This window comes from Chaetura pelagica, unplaced genomic scaffold (assembly GCF_000747805.2).
Source record: "Chaetura pelagica isolate M959 unplaced genomic scaffold, ChaPel_1.0 scaffold31, whole genome shotgun sequence".
Taxonomy (NCBI): domain Eukaryota; kingdom Metazoa; phylum Chordata; class Aves; order Apodiformes; family Apodidae; genus Chaetura; species Chaetura pelagica.
Window position 1 is genome coordinate 3,986,418 of NW_009952481.1, and position 22,005 is coordinate 4,008,422.

The window sequence follows — 22,005 nt, forward strand, 5'->3', positions numbered from 1 at the left end:
AGGGAAAGCCTTGAAATGACCTGAGAGTTTTCCCAGTTTGGGCTGAACAGAAAAGTGACAAATTTACACACTGGAGACAGTTATCTGGTCTTTGAATTACAGTCTCCAGCCAACAGGGATTATAACCCAAAACCTGCTGCTCTTTTTTGTATTTGTATCTGCTTTGCTTATGGCTGGAAACTGGAGTACTAGTTACAAAAAAAAATGGAACAGGGGAGGGAAGGAAAGGGAAACCACACATCTTCTCAAAACACAAACTGTGCATTTGCTATTTCCTTGTGAAGAAACAGCTCATGATGCTCCCTCCAAGCCCTGGGGACCTGAGTAGGGTTTGGGTGAAATTAATGTTTACAAGGATTTCTTCATCCCAACGTTTTGCAGTGAGATTTGTCTCGGGGTGAGTGGCATGAGATGACAGCCCCAGGGCAAGATGGACACTTGGAGGAGGCAGCTGTGCTGTGTTATAGAAGGTAGTTGTGTGTGTAGGAGGCAGAAGCCCTGAATCCTTTTGGGGTGGAAAGAAGCCAGGACTCTATCGTCTGGCCTCCAGCTTTCCTATGGATAGTAACAATTTAATACGCTGGTTATTCACTCAATATAATGGATACAGCAGGAGAAGTAATAGGGGTAAAAATAAAATGAGACCATGGCAATATATTATTTTAGGCTTCTAATTTTCATCTCTTGAGGTTTTAGGTGATTATGAAAGCAGCTTTTATTATGTACCCACTGACTTCATTTAATTCTGTCTGTTAACTGCATCTCAGTAACCTGAGAGTTTCTGCCATTAATTGAATTTCTCTGCTGGCTCCAGCTTCTCTCCCTTTGTATCTCCATGCTCCCCTTTTCAGCTCCGTCTGTGTTTTGCCTTTAACTTCAGAGGCCACAGCAATTGCTATAACATCTGAGACGCTCTTGGATTGTTGGTATAGGGAAAAGGAACATGATTCAGTGAGGCACTCATTTCACTTACTCTGTTACAAGACATCACTTGGCTCTTCACACGTTTTTTTGGCATAATCTTGACAGAGTAGCTGTATGAAAGGCATATCTAGACACAGGCACATAAATTCATTACAGATGTGATCTTATTGGAGCACATCTGCACCTTTTAATCCAGTGCTGGCAAGTGAAAGCCATGAGTAGTTCCAGCCCTGTGTTCTCCAGGATTTAGCAGTGGCTGCAGGCAGCAGGGTTGGGAGAGGGACAGACCCTCCCTTGTCTGCCCTGTTATGGCCACCTCAGTAAGACACTGGTCTTGGGCAGCTGCTGTTTAAACAGATTCTTTCCCAAAAGGTTTTGTCTTTGTCCATGTCCATCTTTGGTTTCTGTCCTGTTATTTCACATCTGTCCTTGAAAAGCAACAGAAGTCATTGCAGTCCAGTATGAGTCCATGCCCACAGGTTCTTAATTTCATTTGCTTTGGATTCACCTTCTTGATCTCAGTTTCAGCTGCAGGAACAGGGAGCAATGATCCTCAGGGAACGTTGAGAGCAGTTTGCTTTGTATGATTCCCCCTGTAGCATCTCTTTCCTGCTCCACCTGACTGGAGAAGCAGGTAAAAAACAAGCTCCTCACCCTTTTCTCCTGAATGATCTCCTTCCTTTTTGCTTTGGAGACTCACAGCTCCAAACAATGAGGTCCTGTCATGTGGTCTGACCTAGAGTAAAGCAAGAACAGCTTATTTTGGAGAGCACCCTTCCTACCGCTGGTTTGTTACTTGACTGTCTTGGCTGTGCATTAGTGCAGAGCAAAATACTTGATCATAGGAAAAAACTAATCAGATCTGCCCTTTCCTCATTAATGTTGTTCCAGAAATTTTCTTGGTAGAACTTCACATGCTGTATTGTCATTCCTGAGTTCAATGAAATATGCGTAGAGGCATCTGCTATTCTGCTTCAGATTTCTGTGTTTTCCTGAAGTCTGGAACAGCATGATCCTCACAGTGAGGCTTGGTTTCATCCTCAAACCAAGTTTCTTAGTCTGGGCTGGCAGACAAGGGGCTTGAATGCAGGACGATGTGCATCCCCAGTTCTGGAGAGCTGCAGAGATGGTGCAGCAGAATTTGCTCAGTTTCATCCCGGTTGTGAGGACTGTTCCTGAAGGAGTTGTTTTACCTGGGACCAAAGCCCTGGGGATGCACAGCTTTGTGATGCAGGACCTGCCCACAGTCATTGCATGATCTGGGTTGATGGTGTGGGAACCACCAGCAGGGAGATTGTCACCTTCTGGGCCTTTCCCTGGCCTTGTATGCAAGTAAATAAAACAATGGTCTTGATGAAGCTCTGCTAAGGTAGGTGTAAAAGCCTTATTTGAACACGAGTTACAAGACATATGACATAAGACACAAGATTAAAAAGAACTGGTGTTTAGTCTAGACAAAAGAAGGCTGAGGACAGATGTGATAACAGTTTTTAGGTATGTGAAAACTTGCAGCCAGGGGGAAAGTAAACTGTTTTTCATGGCAAAGAAGAGGACAAAATAGTAGGCTTAAGTGGCTATAGGGGGATTTTGGATTAGATATGAGTAAAAAGCTTTCTATCTGGAAGGATATTTAATCTTGGGAAACAAACTGCATGGTGGCTCATCTCCATCCCTCAGGGATTTCTGGATACAGGTTAGATGAATGACTGTTAGGAAAGGTTCACAAATAGCTAGCTAATCCTGCTTGTGATGGAAGATGGTCCCTTCCAGAACTGTTTTTTGTGATTTTATTTGGGCACATCTCTTTGTGGAAGTTCAGGGAGAACAGTGCTCATTCTAACTCTGCTCTGAATAAGCTGAACACAGCACAGGCCAAATCCAGCATCTGCATGGGCATACTGGCTAAGGAGAAGGCATGTTCACTTCAGTGCTGGGCATACTAACCTGTTCTCCATCTGATTCTATTGCAATGGAAAATGAAAATTGCAACTGTGCCCAGGAAAAAAAAACAAAACACCACTAATGCTTTATATCTGTGACTATTTATAAGTGCCAAGTGTAATGGGAGTTTACAGCCCCAGCACCACCTAAAAAGCCCAAGCTAGCCCCCAGGCTGAGTGTGTATGGAGGCAAGGGCCATGTTTTTCTTCCATGTGTAAGGCTGTTAGACTCTGGTTACTGCTGCAGTTCCTGGTGCCATTCACCACCCCAGCACTGTGGGCAGACTTCAAGTGTTAAAATCAATACAGCTGTGAAGCAGGAAGGACAAAAAAAGGATGCCTGATATTCAGAATGTGACAAGCACAAGGGAGAAAATGCTTGGCACCATTAGAGTAGTATTTTTTGGTCTAAGAAGGTCTGGCGTGACATACAGCAGCTTGTTAAGTCTCATTTGGTGCTTTTCTGTACCTTGGCACACTGTCACTTCCACCTCCAGTGCTACACGTGTCCTCTATATACTTTGTGCAGCAAATGTGGTTTTCCTTGCTTTACCATCTATTAGTTCATTCTAATTGTTTGGAAAAAATCATCATACCCAGAGATGTCTGCTGGTCATTAGTGTTAGTCAATAATGAGTTTGGGGTTTAATTATTTTATACTGTTTATATGAAAACACAGCGCATTGCTGGGAAGTCAGTCAAACACTTAGGTTTGGTTTAGATCTGTTTGGTCTGGAGCAGGAACGGGATATTTCTGCTGTGGCCCCTTAGTACCCAGTTACTGGAAGGTCACAGTGACAGCCACATGGACACTGTGTGCTGGATGATGTTCCTCCAAAATGATAAAAGAAACTGCCATTTGCTTTGGCATAAAGCCCAATCTTCATCAGGGTTTGCCTGTGCTGGTTTTGAGACTAGATGCTGCTTCAGCTTCTTCCTTTTCCTGGCTAATATTCCCCATGGTGCTGCAAAGCACTCACATCTGGGGGCTGCTTGTCTGTCACCAGCCTGATGCCAGGGGGCAGGGATGCAGGTCAGACCCTGTTCTGCTTTGGTGTCCATTGCCTGGACTGCAGCTCTGCTGCCACACACCAGTGAAATGAGAAACAGATTCACTCTCCTTCAGGTTTCAACTTGGGACTTACAGACATTCTTCTGGGATTTCAGTGACAAGCCCTGTCAGTCACTTACCATGCCCTAATTCTCACATTGCCATTGCTAAGTGTGATGATGGTTTTGTAACATGTTCTTTGCTAGAAGGGTTATATGTGGCTTTGAACAATTGTTGTGTGATTTTAATTAACTTATGATACACTTTCTGCCCAGATTTGGCAGTTCATCCCACAGTGTTTCACATCATTTTGTTTAGGAAATGTTGTTATGAGCGCTTAAAAATTTGTAGAAGTTGACAGCAAAAAGCTTCTAGGTAATTTAATATTTCTGTTGGAAGACTTCTTAAATTCTGCAAAATGGGAAAGTGTTCCTTACTTAAATCCACCTTTAAGAAATAGCTTAACTACTGTAAAGCTGTAATTAGCAATTACAATTTTTCTACAATTCTTTCCTTATGCCTCATGAGTGTTTAATTTCTAGGTTTCTTCAGTACTCAAAACCAATGTAACTTTAATACTTAGCAGAGAGTTCCTGTCATATTATCATCCAGCTACTGCCATTGGTATTCTCCTAACCACATTTTTCTCTCCCTAGACTATGATGTCTGTGCTGAAGCTCCTTGTGAACAGCAGTGCACAGATAACTTTGGACGAGTCTTGTGCACTTGCTACCCTGGGTACCGCTATGATCGGGAGAGGCATAGGAACAGGGAGAAGCCTTATTGCCTGGGTGGGTAGAAAAACGTGTTGAGCTCACCTCTGCTTAATGACAGATCCGGCTCCCTCAGGTCTTTAAGGATTCGGTCTAGATCTGAAACCTTTCTTGTTCTCTTTACTATTACAGAACAAATGTGGTTTTTAACTATAATTGAAAGATTGGTTCCTTGAAGTAAGAGATCTAAATCCCCCTGAAATTATTAGGAGGTAGTATCTAAAACAAGACATATGCATCCAAACCCTTTGAAGTCCTGGGCTGATGTAATTTTCCCTTTATTGATTCCTCCTGCATGCTTTGAGTCATATCTGGGTTTTGACCTGAAACGAGGGACCAGGAAGCCTCAAAGCACTATAACCCTGCCTAATTATGAAAATAAATCCTTGGAGTTTGATTCACACGGCTGGTATCATCTAATTCAGGAGTGATCCCTTACATGAGGACCCATGTGGCTCGTACCCCGACTCAACAGTCCTGCACTGTGTGGTTTACTGTGGCAGGGACCCAAAATTTGCTTGGAAGCTTTACAATGCAAAGAAACGGAACACACGGCGTTCACTGATAAAATGCCAGGTGTGTTGGCAATAATAGTGCAGTTTGCACTCAGCTCCAGCTCAAAGCACCAGAGGAGCTGCAATTACTCACTTATTTCACCGCAAAATCTCCTGCTACCCTTAAAGGAAGTATTTTATTGTATTTGAGGTCTGAAACCTCTGGCGTTAGGATATTTTCAGCTCTTGCTCCTCTCCAGATATTGACGAGTGTGCCACAAGCAATGGGACGCTGTGTTCTCAGATCTGTGTCAACACCATGGGCAGCTACAGGTGCGAGTGTCACGAAGGCTACATCCGGGAGGAGGACGGCAGGACGTGCACCAAAGGAGATAAAGGTATATGCCAGTAGGGGCGTCAAGCTCATGGGGCCAAAGTACTGACTAAAAGGGCGATGTGTTGTAAAGAGGAACTGCATCCTATGGTACACTTGGAGCCAGGGGTCTGAAGCTGGTGATGCCACTGGAGAGCCTGGGTTGTTCACTGGGGACCCGAGAGCCTGTGGAGCAGTCCTGCCACAGGCTCTCCTCCTCCCCAGTTCATAGAATCATAGAACTGTTAGGGTTGGAAGAGATCTTAAAGACCATTTAGTTCCAATCCCCCTGCCATGCACAGGGACATCTCCTGCTAGATCAGGTTGCTCAGAGCCCCATTCAGCCTGACCGTGAAAACTTCCAGGGATGAGGCTTCCACCACCACCTCTCTGGGCAACCTGTTCCAGTGTCTCGCTGCTCACGAGCTGCACACACACACAGCAGTAAATCAGTAGGCACATCTACAAACAAAAAGCACAAGTACATTGGAGGATGTGGAAAGCATCTTCCCCTGGAGAGGCAGAGTGGCTGATCAGTGAAACTTGACATCACAGCTGCACTTACACCACTTGATCCAACTGTTAAAAGCCTTGTTTTGCTCCAGTAAGAACCTGGATTATACCTAGTTTGCAGTCTAGAGCTCAGGAGACAGTAGGAGGAAAAAAAAAAAGGCAGATGCTGACCCTTATAAGCTGTCATTAACTTAATATCTTAATTAAATTTATTTCAGTGAGTTTAATTTGTATTTTCATACAAACATCTGAGATTAGCAAGCAGCCCTGGGTTGGGTGGTTAGTGGCTTTGGGTACAAGAGGCTCAGAAAAGGTGTGCCTGGGAATTCACACACCTTTCAAATGTTGCTTACATCAATTGCTAAATTATGGTGAGTAGCACTGAATTCTGCTAGTGTGCAATTAGTTTGTCTGTCTCATGGCTGCAGTCAGATTTTTTCCTTCTTTCTTTTATGGAAGTAATATATGATGGGAAAGGGGTAAATGTGAGGGGTTATTCTTGCTTTTCACTGCTGGTTTCAAAGAATATATGTGTGCTGTGTATAAATTATTTCAAAGTTTTTTGCCTCAACCCAGTTATTAACATACAGCATTTAGAGAACTGCAGATTAAATACTTGCATGAAGGGAAGTAGGAAGAGAACAACCTGTGCTCTGGAAAAAAAACCAAACCTCTTTTGATGAATGATAACTTACGGCGGGTTCATCAATTAATGCCTGAACACATGTACCACTGGCTGCTCCAGATCCCACTGGATGGCCTGAACAATTTATAATTTTGATTTTCCTCTGGAAATGTGTAACTGGAGCCACTCCATTAACTTCAATTGTTCCTTGTAGTTCAAAATGTTTGGGTTTTTTTGGGTTTGGGCTTTTTTTTTCCTTGTAAGTGTGCAGAGATCATAAAGGAAAGATCTATAGCCTATATAATCCCCTTGCAAATAGTTTTTTTAGTTAACTTTTCCTCTGGCTAGTTCAAATTTCCTGACAGGGTAAAGCCCAAAGCATTCAGGATAACTGACCATTCAAAATATTCAAGGCTGTGGAAACAACTCTAACATTTGAAAAAAAACCCCAATTTTACACTGAATGTGCATGGTACATAAAAATGTCAGTTCCAGTAATTAATTTAGAATTAAATAACCACCATCTCTCAAAACATTTCCCCAATCAGCTGTGCGAAGCAGAGAAGGACGCTTTCTGCTCTGCTTCTCCGCTGTGCTCCAGGTTCACGTTACTGATTGCCAGACCCCTGGAGCAAATGAAAGAGGAGCTGGTCATCTCTCTTTCACGGAGCTCGTGGCCGTTAACTCATCCCAAAACGCCCCAAGTTTTTGGGCAGCCCGAGTGACGGGCTGTAGCGACGCACCACCCCGTGGTCAGCCCCAGCCCTGCAGCGCCCCGGAGGGCTCTGCATCCCTGCTGGAATTGCTTCCCAACAAACAGATTTTCTTGTTTTTCATGGTAGTTGGAACACCTACATTTGATTTTGAAATGTAATGTGAAAGACATGAAAACACGTGTATCCCTCTCTGGCTTTAACCCAGGGTATTATTATTTGCATCTTTGCTGTGCCATGCCTGAAGGCTCCAATCCAGGCTCTTTTTTGGCTCTGTGAGTGGTCACGACCAAGAGCTTTGTGTTTATGAGTGGGGGAACAAGAATAGGGAGCATTTTTGCTGCATACACGGCCATGTTGCATTTGGGGGAGACAATACAGCTACCCACGCTGAAGTAGGCAAACGAAACCATCTCAGCAGGCTGAGCCCAGATAATACAACACAGATGATCAACTCAACAGTCTCCATGCGAAGACCACCCGCGGCACAGCTCCCTGCAGAGCTCTCCCCCGCCAGCATCTCCTTCTCTTCCAGCATCAGCAAGACAGAGTCTTCCAGCACATGCAAAGAAAACACATTGCTCCACGGAGCAAATCTCTTATCAGGCGGTGCCGCGGGGCTCACCGGCGTCTCGCCGAGATGAAAGGACCCCCATCAGAACTGCAACGTCATGCGTGAGCTAGACTTCATGCTTTGGAAAGCCTTCACAAAGTGGGGCTGGTTTAAGCCTTTTCCGAAACACGTTTGGTTTCCTGGTGTAGGTCTGTGCAATGGAAACAGGCTGTGTAAGTGCCTTGCTCAGTGCTGGCCAGACAGGCCCTGGCTGGTGACCTTCATATCTGCACCACACGTGGGTGGCTCCATCTAATTGCTTCCTGCCCCCCTCTGGCTCATCCTAGGAGGCTTCTGGCTTTATCCATGCTTTATTCTGGCATTATTCATAGTTTGGTCCTGATACAGGATTGGATGGGGGTAGAGTGAATGTTTGATGGATGACTCCTTCCCTGGGCAAATCATCACCTCTGTCCGGTATGAATTAGGAGGATTCCACCTCTCTCCTGGGACACAGCTCATGCTTGCTGATGTGATGCTGCTGGACTTCTTCCTCCGACAGGACAATCCAACTGGATTTGCAGAAATATCAGTGGTATTATGTTTCCAAAACATTAGCTGAACCCCCACATTAATCTCCATGGATTGTTCCAGCCCTGCTTTATCTGCACTTGTCAGCCCCGTGTACCACATCCTTCTGGAAGATAAACTGGATTTTATAATGAAACATGAGGCCAAATTCACTGCTACTTAATCTGCATGTAATTCCTCTGAATCTAGTGGGATTAAATCAGGTTTAAAATAGCAGAGGCTCCAGCAGTTTCTGCCTATGCCTGTATGTTGCTTTCAACAACATTTCTTAACACAATGTGTGCAGGTTATCATAAAGTCATAGAATGATAAAATGGTTAAGGTTGGAAGGGACTTAGAGATCATCAGGTTCCAACCTCCGTGCCATGAGCAGGGACACCTCACACTAGACCAGGCTGCACAAGCCTCATCCAACCTGGCCTTGAACACCTCCAGGGAGGGGGCAGCCACAACCTCCCTGGGCAACCTATTCCAGTGCCTTACTGCCCTCATGGTGAAGAATTTCTTCCTGGTGTCTAACCTAAATCTCCCCTCTTTCAGTTTAAAACCATTACCCTTTGTCCTATCATTCCATGTCCTTGTGATAAGTCCCTCCTCAGGTACTGGAAGGTGCTATAAGGTCTCCCTGGAGCCTTCTCTTCTCCAGGCTGAATAGCCCCAACTCTCTCAGCCTTTCCTCATAGCAGAGCTTCTCCAGCCCTTTATGTCCTAAAAACATTAAGTAAATTGTATATTATTTTAAGTCAACTGTAGTGCAAGTCTGGGAGCAGGCAGTTGATGAGAAGGAAAACCCCCCAAAGCCTTTGCCTCTTAATTTTCTGATCAGTTCAGTGCTAATACCAGTCTTAATGATGCTGGTCACTCCAGCACGTTGCCCTGACAGCCTCCTCCTCCCTGACTAGAAGAGAAATGAATCTTTGTCTCCTAAAAGCAAGCATAGCTGATGTGGAATTAAATCCCATCAGTTTTTTCCTAAATTTCTGCATTAGTGCACCACAGATGACCATCTGATGGGTGCAATATTCCTTATTGGACCCTGCAAACATTTAAAGTCAAGTACCATGTAATATGTTTAGTATTAGAAAGTCTCACTTTTCTTTAAAACTATGGAGATGTTTAGAAAATCAATACACATTTATGGAAAGAGGAAGGATGTGAAAGTGTTCGAGTGAGGAGAATAAAACAATAGCAAAGAGCATTGTAGTTGATCCTTTTTGAAGAGTCTGAAGATTTGCTGACTTTAATAAGGAGGACCTGCAGAGTTTTTCCAGTACAGGACCTGCTCTGTAAGGCCAGTGGTTAAACATGTCCAATAACCCTTCCCAGGTAACATTGTACAAGGCCACACATTATATGCAGAGCCATGATGCACTCTATGCTTCTCAGTGAATATATGGGAAAAAAAACAAAGCTCACCTTGAGTCAGCCAGTGTGTGTCACCCTGTGTTTTGGAAATCACATTTTTCTTTAATCATGGAATCATAGAATCACAGACTGGTTTGGGTTGGAAGGGACCTTAAAGGTCACTTAGTTCCAACCCCCTGCATGGGCAGGGACACCTCTCACTAGGCCAGGTTGCTCCAAGCTCCATCCTGGCCTTAAAAGTTTTATAAGGAAACATCTGTTAAAAAAATGCTTGTTTGCTTGTGGTGCAGAAGTGCTTCACTGTGTATAGAACTGAGGAAAGGACAAAAATAACATCTGTGATACCTTTTACATTTTTAATAATTTAATAGATTCCTGAAAAGATCCCATTCATGTGTAATATCAACAGGTGTGACCCTTTCTCTTGTAAGGATTTAAATCCCTGTCATTAATCTCAATCCCCATCTCTGCTCAGATTGATTCCATCACATGGAGGATAACCAACACTGATAAAGAGCAGTTTGTGCCAAGTGAATGAAATTACTGTATTGTGAGGGATTTTACTGTAATTTATAGCATGTGAAAATTTGCCCTTCAGGGGACGGTAAATCAGCTCAGATCTGTAGGGTTAGTCTACCCTAAACACAGAGATAAAAGAAGGGGTGTAAACTTTTCCAGGTATTAAAAAAAGAAATTCTTTGGGAACTGTTAACTGGAAACAGCTGCTTTAAAAATGAGCTCAGAGCTGTCCCTGCAAAGTTTCTCAGCCTTACATAGCAATTCACAGTCAAAGCATTAATAATGGCAAGATTCCCTCCTCTTCCCACAGTCTGGGGAAATGTAACAACCTTCAAGTTGCTTTTGTGATCACTTTGTGAATTTCTTTCCTTTCGTTTTTTATATTTGTATTGGAAACTTCTCTTTCAGCTGGACTTCCTGAGAAATCTGAAAATGTGGCAAAATCGGGGACATGCTGTGCTTCTTGTAAGGAATTTCATCAAATAAAGCAGACGGTTTTACAACTGAAGCAAAAGGTATGAACATGGATCAGTCATGCCTTTACTAGACCTGCATGTTCTGTGACAACTGACATTAAATGTGTCTGGAGCTGTCACTGCCATGTGGCTCTTGTGCACATATAGATGATGATGGTAACATATTCTAAAATCATCTAGAAATGGCATACCTTCCTTATGCCTCTGTATTGCTTTTCAGTAGATTGCTGCCCAAGCTCATGAAGCCGTGTTACCCAGCCCATGGTAACAGAGTCTGTCAAACACCCATCCCAGTCTGAGCCCAGGTTTCTTGGCAATCTGCACTGGCCTCAGTTTTTTATTCATTCTGAATACACAGGACTTTGGACTTGATCCACCTTTAGTGTATGCAAGTGCAAGACATTCTGCAGATCTGGGAATGTGGGAGAACATGATTTTGCATTAATAGTGTGCTGATACAGGATTCTTGCCAAATAGAAGGTGTGTGGCTAAACAAAACCATCACTAACAGATACATTAGCTTTGATTGTTTTAAAAATAAAGACCTCTCAGCTCCAGCCCTTTCTGTTTCCACCTGTGTCCTTGCAAGTAGAAAATAATGCACTTAAAAATTTTATCTGGTCATGTGGCCATCTTTTACACCTGGGTGGGATTGAAATAGCCCAGCCCAGGATTTGGAGATGTGCAGGTATAATGTCTTTTCTGGTGTCACCTCCTTCAAATGTTCCAATTCTCAGAAATGGAAATGTTCTGCAGGAATATTCTCAGCAATGCATATTGACAGGCTGCCATTAATTTCACCCAGGTGCTCACTTAATTTCATTGTGTCAAAACACAATTTGTTATATTCACTTTTTGCCTTTAATATAGTTCCATGGAATTTTCATTCAGTGTAATTTGTGTCAGGGAAAAAGAAAGCTGTTTCACTAAAATGAAATACAATGACATTTGAGATACTCTTTATGTCAAAAATCTCATCATGTCATGTTTTCCCTCTGGATCAGTAAGAAGATAAATGTGGAAGTGACAGAATTTTATGTGTGATGGAAAGTGTTGTTTTCAAACAAATGCTAGCTAACAGGTTAAAAAAGGATCTGTGCTTTTTTGTGGCTGTTTGCCCAGCCACAGCCCGTGATGCTGAGCAGGCTCACACTGACCCCCGGGGAGGCATTTGGGGTCACACTGTTGGCCAAGTATTTTGCTGCAAGAATTGATGGAAAACAGTGACCTTAATTCATGGAAAGTTTTCTGTGTCTAACTTCCACTGATAGGTGCCTGTGTTCAAAACTCACTCCTGGAAAACCAACACCATCAATACCTGTTGCTATGGGCACTTGTTGTTCAGAAGCCAAACTATGCAGCTCACTTTTGTCTCATAGCTAAGTCCCATCATGGCCTGAATTTTCCCCAAGTGTCTTCCTAGTGGGACCTGATTTATTTGGCATCCTCAGAGGTAGCCCACTGGGTTGTGCCCCACACAGAGATGGAGGAGATTGTCTCCTGATACTCTCAGCATTTTTACTCCACAGACAGGAGAGCTTTTGTCCATGCTGAGAGGAGATCTGGCCTCATACTGCTCTCTGCCCAGAGAGACATGAACCCTAGTGCTTCACCAGCTGCTCCCCATGGCCCAGCTCTTCTGGGAAGGACATGTCTCTGTATCTGCAGTCAAAGTTGTTTTGTTTTGTACAGAAAGATTGATTTTTGTCTGCCAGAGACATGATTTATGGGAATTGAGTCTTCAGGTTTGCTGTTAAGGCTTTCAAATGGCATGAACTTTATGCAAAATTATGTTTAGCAGAAGAGTCTGTGAAGGATCCAATCCAGCAAACCCTATGGCTTAGGACTGCAGTATGCTTCTGGAAGTAGGACATGTGGTTTTATGTCTCCTTAGGAAAGGACAGGGCAAACTCAAGTCCTGCTGCCTCTGGTGATGGCACCAATACCTTTTTAGAAAATTGCAACATCTGCTCCAGGTCAAGGACAGGGCAATTCAAAGTTAAGGAACAAAAAGTCACCCTGCATGGTCAGCTGGTGGGGTGCACTATCCTGATATACTAGGGAGCTGTGGACAGTCCTAGCTTGATCTCTTACCTTGCTGGAAGGAAGAAGAGTGGAAAGCTGGAGAACCAGGGGAAAGATACATCACTCACAGCCAACAATTTAAAAAATCAAGGAAGCAGTTCAGCAGTTGGAATAGGGGAATTGCTGGATTCCACTGCACAGATTTGTTTAAAAATTTTAACTACAAGGCCATGTTCCATATCACTACTGTCAAGAACCATCAAAGTCATCTAAACAACAGATCTCCTAGACACTACCCAAAACTCCAGATGTAGCATGCAACACAACATATGGGAGTCTTGTTTCTAGTATTGTCTTTTTAAAAAAAACTTACCCTCACTAATCTTTGCATGCAAATGGATAAAAAATATTTTCCAAGGGCCATTAAGATTTGGAGGTGAAATAGAAATAAGGCCAGTTAGGATATCCAATCCCTAAGAGGATGTGAGTCAACATCAGAAACACACAGTTTGGCCCCAGTGTATGTAACAACCATTTTCTGGCCAGAAGAATCAAACACCAGTGAGCTAGACCAGAGCCTGGGTATTTTGGCACTCCTAGTGCAGGCCTCAAGTCCAGCTGATTCAGTGGGGAAGCATGTGTAGATGCTTTCACAGCAGCTGTGTGATTTTATTTTTATTTTTTTAAGTTACTAAGTTGTTAAAACAGCCTTGATGTCAGGAACAAGTCAACATTTAAGCAACAGAAAGGAATACACTTCCAAATCCTCTTCATGATGGGTCTTTGCCACTAAATACATCTTTTTACTCCAGCCTGGACATTTGCAATATAACTTGAAGGATATTAATGGCAGGGACTGTATACTAAGTGATGTCTATTTATCAGCTGGGATAGCAATAGATCTCCAGAAGAGGATCTGGTCAGAAATTTAAGCAAAATATCTGAGGAGGATATCAATTAATCTGCCACTCACCTGTGGCCACCCCTAAGGAGAAACACTGATGACACAGAAAATATTCTCATAAAAACTGCTGAAAAAAAGTATAATCCTCTCAGGTAGTCACAGGAATTAACTCTGTGTCTTGGTTGTAGCACGGTGGTGTTGGCACTGCACACCCCTTACTTGATTTGTGTTGGACAAAGGAAGTTTGCAGCATGATGGTCATTGCAACCTTCCATTTGTATCCAGCCAGGACCCTGCTCTGGACAGGGTGGACACACTTCTGGGAAATAAAACTTTGCAGTGTGCTGACAAGAGCCTGTCAGTGGACCTCCTCATGCTGGTCCTTGGCCAATATGGCTATGAGGACTCCCAGCTACTGATTTTTCCTCTTCGGCCCCAGGATAAGGTACTAAGACCCATGGAATATCCCCTTATCTTCAGCAGTCTGAAGCCTGGTCTGTAACGCAATGGCTGGGATGCATGCTGAATAATCTGCAGGGTTATTGTTAAAAAAAGCAGATGCTTTTCTTTGGAAAACCAAAGTACAAAGGGCACACCAGGAGGTGTTCTGGATCCCCATTTTCTATGACAGTAGATTCAGAGGAGAGGGGACATAAGAAGCACTCTGTGGGACTTCTGTGAAGTGCTGACCTCATCTAACCAGTGATTTCTAGGGGTGGAGTAAATCTACCAAATTCTTGTAAGACTTACATCATCTTTCTTTCTTTGCCTTTGGTGCAGTCATCTTGTCTTTGAAAATGGCAGTGCTCTCTGAAACCTGAGTCACAAATGGCTGATGAATCCTTATGTTCCTGTCATCACATTCTGAATTCCAATCTGAAAAATCAAACTGGTGTTTCAGAAATGCCACCAAGAAATCTCTCCGCATTTCTTATTTTTTCTCACTCTTACTTCTTTCAGAACTGCTCAGTGCATCCAACCCCAAACTGCAAGCAGCACTGGCTGCCCTTAAAATACACTCACAACTAATAACTTGTTTGCCAAAAGAAATTTGCCCAGTTATAGTATTTCCTGCAAGTGCATAGCATTGTTTTTTTCCTGTGCATCACAAACACCAGGTTTTCACTAGGGGCAGGAGGTTGTGTATTTAGTAATTACAGAAACAAACAGGAGTCTTGAGAACAGTTCAGTGCAGGGAATTCCAAAGAGCTGATTAAAAAGCATTGTCAGATAACAAGAGTCAGCATGGATTTTATTTAATGCAGCTTTCCCACACAATTGTTGCAGAAACCATAATCAGATTTTTCAGTGAGCCAAATTCATTTTACAAAGCTGACTGTCACCGATTGAATTCGGTTGTGGGTCGAAGCCGCCTTGTCTCAGGGCACAATCACACTGTCTGTTCATCAGGATTTTCTGACACCAATTATATATTCAGGATAGCCTTTGAATTATTTTGGTGGGTCTGTCCCTGGCTTGGGGCTTCCACCAGGTATAGAACCCATGCAGAAGCTCCTCAGGGAAGTGCATACACACACACACACACACACCCTTTTCTCCTTTATTCTTATTTTATTTCTTCTGTTACATCTCTCCCTTACAGTCAATTTCAGTGAGAGACTTTTTTTTTTGGAAGCCAGTTCTCCACACTGACCCAGGATAGACCTGCCCTGGTATTGCTGAAATAGCTCTTCGGTTCTCTTTGGCAGTGCAATATTCCCAACCCTACATGCAGCCACTCACCACTAATAAACTTCTTTCCTCACTGCAGATGAGCCTCCTGGCTTGTCATCTGCCCTCTGCTGTCTCTGGAGAGACTAAATGTTTGCAGAATATGCCTAAAAATGTTTAATTATTAAATAGATTCAATCTGGGGAAACTAATGTTTAATGGATAATTAAACAACTGATCTAGTGGATGCTGGCACTTTAAAGCCCAGTGTGCCAATACTCTTACATTCTAATTTCTTTTAGCTTTGTGTCTCTATGCAGAACAGATCCAGATCTGTTGGGTTAAACAGTATGGTTAAAGGGCCAGATTCACAGAGTGTTTGGGGCTGTTACTGAAACCTATGAAGGCAGCAATTGGGAACTAAATATCTGAGCAAATATTGTCCTGAGAAGGATGGTAAATGAATGGAAAAAAATTAAAGTAAGGAAAAAGAGGTTTCCTAGGAAGATTCAAGCAGTTGCAAGATTTAAATTTTTGTCAGCTTGTTGCTCTGTATGTCCTTAATTTCTCCTACCTTCCATTTGGATTGACTTGGAGTATTTCCATGGTGAGCTGAAAGGGGAATAGCCTCACAGGAAGCATCAGCGTTTCTACTAGGTTGCTGGTTTCAGAGAAAGGAAAATACCAGAATTCATAAAAGCCTTTAAAGGCAAATGGTGTCATGTTTTTCATGTGGCATCTCTCAAGCTTAGGAAACCTTTTGGGAAGAGAGAGATATGTGTATCTATTTTTGTGTATCATCTCTAGCATCCCCATCCAGAGCTTCTGCTGCACACAGACACACACACGCAGACACACACTCCCCATATGTGGAAGACCAAGGAGGATACTGTTTCTGTAAAATCTGACTTTTTTTTTTTTCCATGGGGGAACCAAATGATTCTGTGGAAAGGCACTGTAGACCATTACTGCCCATTACAATGTTGTCTTAAAAGATTTCTGCAAGGTGTTCAGTCAGAAAGATGTACAGGTGAGAGCAGAAGTTCCCAGGCATTCTTCCAGCTGTTTCCCACTACCTGCAAGGACAGCTCATCATAGATTCAAGGAGCTATTTTTCCCTGAGACAACATTCTATGGCAGGAGCTTCAAGTAACTTTCATGTTCATAGTTAAAAAGAATCAACCTGGTCAGCTTAGGTGTAACTGCTGTTTTCTCTGATTATTTCAATGCAGTATTTTTATATGCTGTTTCTCCACATGAAAGCTTAACAAAGAAGGTAATTTATTCATCTGAATTATGAAGAACTTACAGGGATTTTTTTTATTTTGGCAGGTTGCTTTGCTACCAAATAATGCTGCTGACCTTAGCAAGCAAATCACTGGTGAAAAAGTGCTTGCATCTAATGCATACATCCCTGGCCCTCCAGGTCAGCCTGGCCAACAAGGCCCTCCAGGTAAGATACAGACCAGAAGGACTTGAATGTGCAGCGGTGCCACAGATAAAAAAATATAAGTTTAAATCTTTCAGTGTGATAGCATTTCATGTGTTTCATATTGTTATTATTAAATTCATGTTGCTACTAAATTTTAAAATAATTACTTTCAGTTTGTTATGGTTAGCCTCTGCCAACTGTCCAACATTATCCATTGTGTTGAGTCCATGTGTTTCTTGGAGTGCAAGCTGTGTTTGTCCTGTATGTGTTAAATTTCTCCCTCTCCCTGGCATGTATCACCTGCTTCAGTTGTCCTTTCACATATTTTATCTCTGCCTTACAGCATTTTCCATTTCATTTCAAGAATACCTATTGCCTTAGCTCACTGTCATTATTAGAGCAGAAAAATGTGCTTTTGGTTTGCAGGGATTTGTACCAACTGTTTTCTTTTTCCTTGTCTGGTTTTGCAAGGATTGATTTGTTGGTTTTATGTGTGTTCCGTGTTCCATATTCAAAGGAATCTGAAAAGAAAAGTAAAACTCCACTCACACCTTCTTTGCTACATATGTGTTGAAACAATGAGCAAAGCAGAGAGTTCCTAAAGGTCTAACTTAAGCCAGACACCTTGCAGCCTGCAGCCAGTGATGTTAAAAATTTTGCATACTGCTGAATGCCTAATTTTGGCTTATTGATAAATCCAGGGAATTTTCACATGGTGCTGGGTGTCAGCAGTATTCTTAAAGAGGACTAGCAGATATTCCTTACAAGGTTTGATTAACTCCTTAATGAACTGCTCCCCACTTATCCCCACTTTTGCAGTCTTGCTTTGGTTTTTGAGTCTTTATCTTATTTTCTTGGAGTATCTTCAGTCTTCTGTATATCCTAAGTGCAAGGACAATGTGGTTAGAAGTTCTGCATCAGAATCTGAAATGTATGGTGCTTGCTGCCTTGCCATCTCTCTATCGTAGGCCTGACTCTGCATGCCCTCCATCTGGTTTCCCCATGACTGAGCTCTCCAAGGTACTGTGGCATTGTCGTGTCGGCTTGAAAACGGCTTCTGCTCACCTCCTCTGCCTGTAGCAACAGGCCACCTGGGCCTTCAGGAGGAGTCATAAAATCACAGAATGGTTTGCATTGGAAGGGACCTTAAATACCATCTAGTTCCTAACCTCCAGGGACACCTCCCACTAGGCCAGGTTGCTCAAATCCTCATCCAACCTGGCATTCGGCCTGCGAGGTTCACCACTGTGCTTGATTTTACTCCTTTTGAAAACCCTAATTGCACTTATTCTGTCCTGTTGAACCCTTTTTACCCACTGCCTTTCATTTTCTACGTCTTCCACATGCCTTTAGTATGTAGAAAAGTGCTTTCCCCTCTAATTGTAAAGCAATTCAGCTAGTGACACTTCCATGGTCTTTATTTTTGTGCAAAGGTTGTTTCAGGTGTCTGATTTTCTGTTTGGATTTTTGTAGTGTACCTTTTGACCTAAACACTTTTTGCTTCTGGTGTCCTTTCTAAAAACTAACATTCTCTGCTGAATAAGCAGAAGCTGAAAAGGTATGAAGCAAAATGGAAGAAGAGTCTTTTTTACCCCTAAGACATTGGCTACCATACTGAGCAAAAGAGTGGTGCAACCCATCAGGGAAAAGGGCTTGCTTCTCTGCCAGTCATGTAGATGCCTTTGACCCAACATCCCCATGAGTTTCCTGAGGCTTTCTTTTTATGAGATGTTTCTCAGATGTGACTTGCTCTTTTCTTCTTTGTGTGAAAATGAAGCATTTCTGCTTTTCTTTTCATTCCCAGCCTGTGTCCCTAACCTTCTGGCAGTAGCACTCTCAGCTTCTGTTTTTAAAAAATATTTTTTATTCATAAACTGTTTTGTGAAGACCTCTTGTAGCCATTGTGACAAGGAGTATTGTTGTGTCAGATAATTGTTGTGTTGCTTGTCTTTTTGTGGATTTGGGTGTGTTAAGGCAACCAGTCCATAAGATGTTTCAAAAGATGGTCAGTCCCCACTGCTGGCACTGATGAGGTGTCCTGCAGGCTTTCCCCAGCAGGTAACCTTTGCTGTCAATTGCAGGGGCTCCAGGACCAAAGGGGAGTCAAGGAGATCCTGGGTCACCTGGACCTCCCGGACAGCCAGGCCCTCGTGGATCAATGGGACCTATGGGCCCATCTCCAGACATATCACATATTAAGCAGGGCAGGCGGGGCCCCGTGGTCAGTATTCTCACCTCCCATCATGTATTGCACAATTTGCCTTAGATCCACAACCTGTCATGCCCTTGTGAACACTTTATTTTCTCTTGCAGGGCCCACCAGGAGCCCCAGGGAGAGATGGTAGCAAGGTGAGGAGAGGTACTGTTTTCCTTAACGTGGGCACAAGCACATGTGAAGTGCAGGCTTGCTAGAGAGATCCTCTACAAACTTCCAGTCACACGCATTTCCCACTTTTGCTAAGCTGGAAATGTCCTATTGTCCTATCCCTTCATGCCTTCCTTCTGCTATGTTGTGCTTGCCAGTCCTTAAATCTTGCAAATTGCACTGCGAGGCTATCTGTTATGCAGCATCCCTGCCTTTCTCTGCAGCTCTTTTGGCTTTTCTGTGAAGAAACACAGATGCTTTACCTTTAGCACATCTAATTAGACTGCTCTTTTGTAAATTTCTCCTGTTAACTGGTTTGCTTGTTATGGCCTAGGAGAAATACCAGAAGTGCCCAACTCTTCTCCCACTAGAATCAGTGGTAATTTCCTCACATTCCACCTTCACTTTCTTTTCTCAACAAGTGTAAGCTGGTGATTCTTGACCTGAGGACAGTGAGTGAGGCTGCAGAGACAAACTGTGTTTTTTTTCATTTCCTCTAGTCACAGCAAACTAACTGGGGTGGTATTGATTACAGGGCGAGAGAGGCGCACCAGGACCAAAGGGGATACCTGTAAGTATTGCTCACAGGAGGGATTTCCACAACAGAATGATGCTGACTACTAAAAAGGACACGTAGCTCCTGGAGAAAGTCCAGAGGAGGGCCACAAAGATTGTCAGAGGGCTGGAGCAGCTCTCCCATGAAGACAGCCTGAGAGAGTTGGGGTTGTTCAGCCTGGAGAAGAGAAGGCTCCAGGGAGAAGTCATAGCACCTTCCAGTACCTGAAGGGGCTACAGGAAAGCTGGGGAGGGGCTTTTTACATGGGCTTTTAGTGAGAGGACAGAAGATCATAGATTAAAACTGGAGGGAAGATTTAGGTTAGACATTAGGAGGAAATACTTTAGTGTGAGGGTGGTGAGACACTGGCACAGGTTGCCCAGGTAAGTTGTGGAAGCCCCATCTCTGGAAGTGTTCAAGGCCAGGTTGGATGGGGCTCTGAGCAACCTGGTCCAGTGGGAGGTGACCCTGCCTATGGCAGAGGGTTTGGAACTAAATGATCTTTAAGGTCCTTTCCAACCTAAACCATTCTATAATCTATGAAAAACAGGTCAGACAAAAGGAGAAAAATAAACGCCTCTCCTATGTCAAAAGCACAGCGAAAAATAATTTCCATGCACAGAAAATGTTATTGGAAGGACAGTAATTACCTGGTTTCATCCAAATGTTTTTGCCTACGCACCTCCTCCCATGCTGGGTGTGGTACTGAGGCAGTAGGTGCACATCTGCCCTACAACAGCCGTGGGACATGGACATTCCCAGAAGGCAGCAGCATGAGGTCCCAGGCAGAGTGCCAGTTAGTACAGCTCAGCCAGCGCTCCTACTGGGAGCCACGGCTCCTGGTGCGAGCTCCTGCCCCTCTTTCAGGGATTTGGCAAACTACAGGCTTTGAGTAAGTCATCAAGAGAAGAATGAGTATTTACAATCTGTTTTCAGGTTAAATTGTTTAAAAAATTATTTCTTATGGTGTTTTCTCTGTTGGTGGAATAGATTTTAAGAATATGCCCAGCAGGTTGTCCTCATTATTTAACAGTGTACTTTACTGTGTGAAGTCAGCTAAAAATAAATGTCGATCTTCTTAAATCAGATGAAACAGATGGATGCTCTCTGCATTGTAATAACCAATAGCTAATGAGCAAGGGACAGCAGTGAGCCTACCATATTGAAAAGATACTGTTCAAATACCAGAATTATTGAAAAAACTTTAAAACTAAATAATAGTTATTGATTGTTGAGTCATTCTAAGAATGTGGCTTCTATCCATTTAATAAGAAGGAACACAGGGAACCAAGATTTATGTCCTCTATTTCCATGAGGTGTCAAGATACTCTGGGGAAGCAGATGTAGCAAAGGAATTGCAAAGTAGCAAAAGGGCTAAGCATGGTGGAAATGTAGGCTCTGTCTGCAAAAAGACTTGCCTTATTTTGAAAACTGATTTCTAAGCAGGTTGATCCAAAAAAAGACTGTTAACTTTTGGCAGTTGATAGGAATCAGTATTTTACTGAGCTACCCCTGCATGAGTAATTGTATCAACCTGCCTGAAAACAGTAAGAGCAAAGTGGATTATTACTAATGACCATGCCTTGTGACTGCAGGGCCCACCAGGTTCATTTGATTTCCTATTGCTGATGATGGCAGACATCAGAAATGACATTGCTGAGCTGCAAGAGAGAGTATTTGGACACAGGACTCATTCATCAACAGAGGAGTTTCCGTTACCTCAGGAATTTACAAACTATCATGACACAGTAGATTTTGGTTCTGGGGAAGACTACAGACCACGGGCAGCACCCAGAGACTCCAGGATACAGAAGGCAGCCCATCCTTAGCTTCACCTACTGAAAAATAGAGCCCCTTTAAGAGTTCTTCGATATAAAAATGCACTGACAATGTAAAATATATAATTTCCCAGGTTTGTTTTTTTTTTTGCTTTTCCTCACCGTGCTGCCTGTACTGTAGCTTTCCTTGTTCGTGGTAGCCTCCTTGCAGCATTTCCATACTATCAAACCTGCACTATGTGCTGTACCTAGACTATCAAGAAAACCTTCTTAATGTTTAATACAATTAAGGCACGCTCTGGCTAATGATGCAGACCACAGCACTTCATCTGCCTACTTTGTACCTAAGTCCAAATGACCCAGC

General features: G+C 43.0%; 1 protein-coding gene across 1 annotated transcript in view; it reads left to right on the top strand.

Moving 5' to 3' along the window:
• Nucleotides 1–21,692, top strand: part of CCBE1 (collagen and calcium binding EGF domains 1) — a 159,167-nt gene extending 137,475 nt beyond the window's left edge. The window contains exons 3-10 of the mRNA XM_010008774.1: nucleotides 4,572–4,706; nucleotides 5,443–5,580; nucleotides 10,843–10,949; nucleotides 16,843–16,963; nucleotides 19,024–19,163; nucleotides 19,256–19,291; nucleotides 19,843–19,878; nucleotides 21,459–21,692. Of these exons, the coding sequence (XP_010007076.1) occupies nucleotides 4,572–4,706; nucleotides 5,443–5,580; nucleotides 10,843–10,949; nucleotides 16,843–16,963; nucleotides 19,024–19,163; nucleotides 19,256–19,291; nucleotides 19,843–19,878; nucleotides 21,459–21,692 (947 nt within the window). The remainder of the gene's footprint in view (nucleotides 1–4,571; nucleotides 4,707–5,442; nucleotides 5,581–10,842; nucleotides 10,950–16,842; nucleotides 16,964–19,023; nucleotides 19,164–19,255; nucleotides 19,292–19,842; nucleotides 19,879–21,458) is intronic.
• The last annotated feature ends 313 nt before the right edge of the window (nucleotides 21,693–22,005 follow it).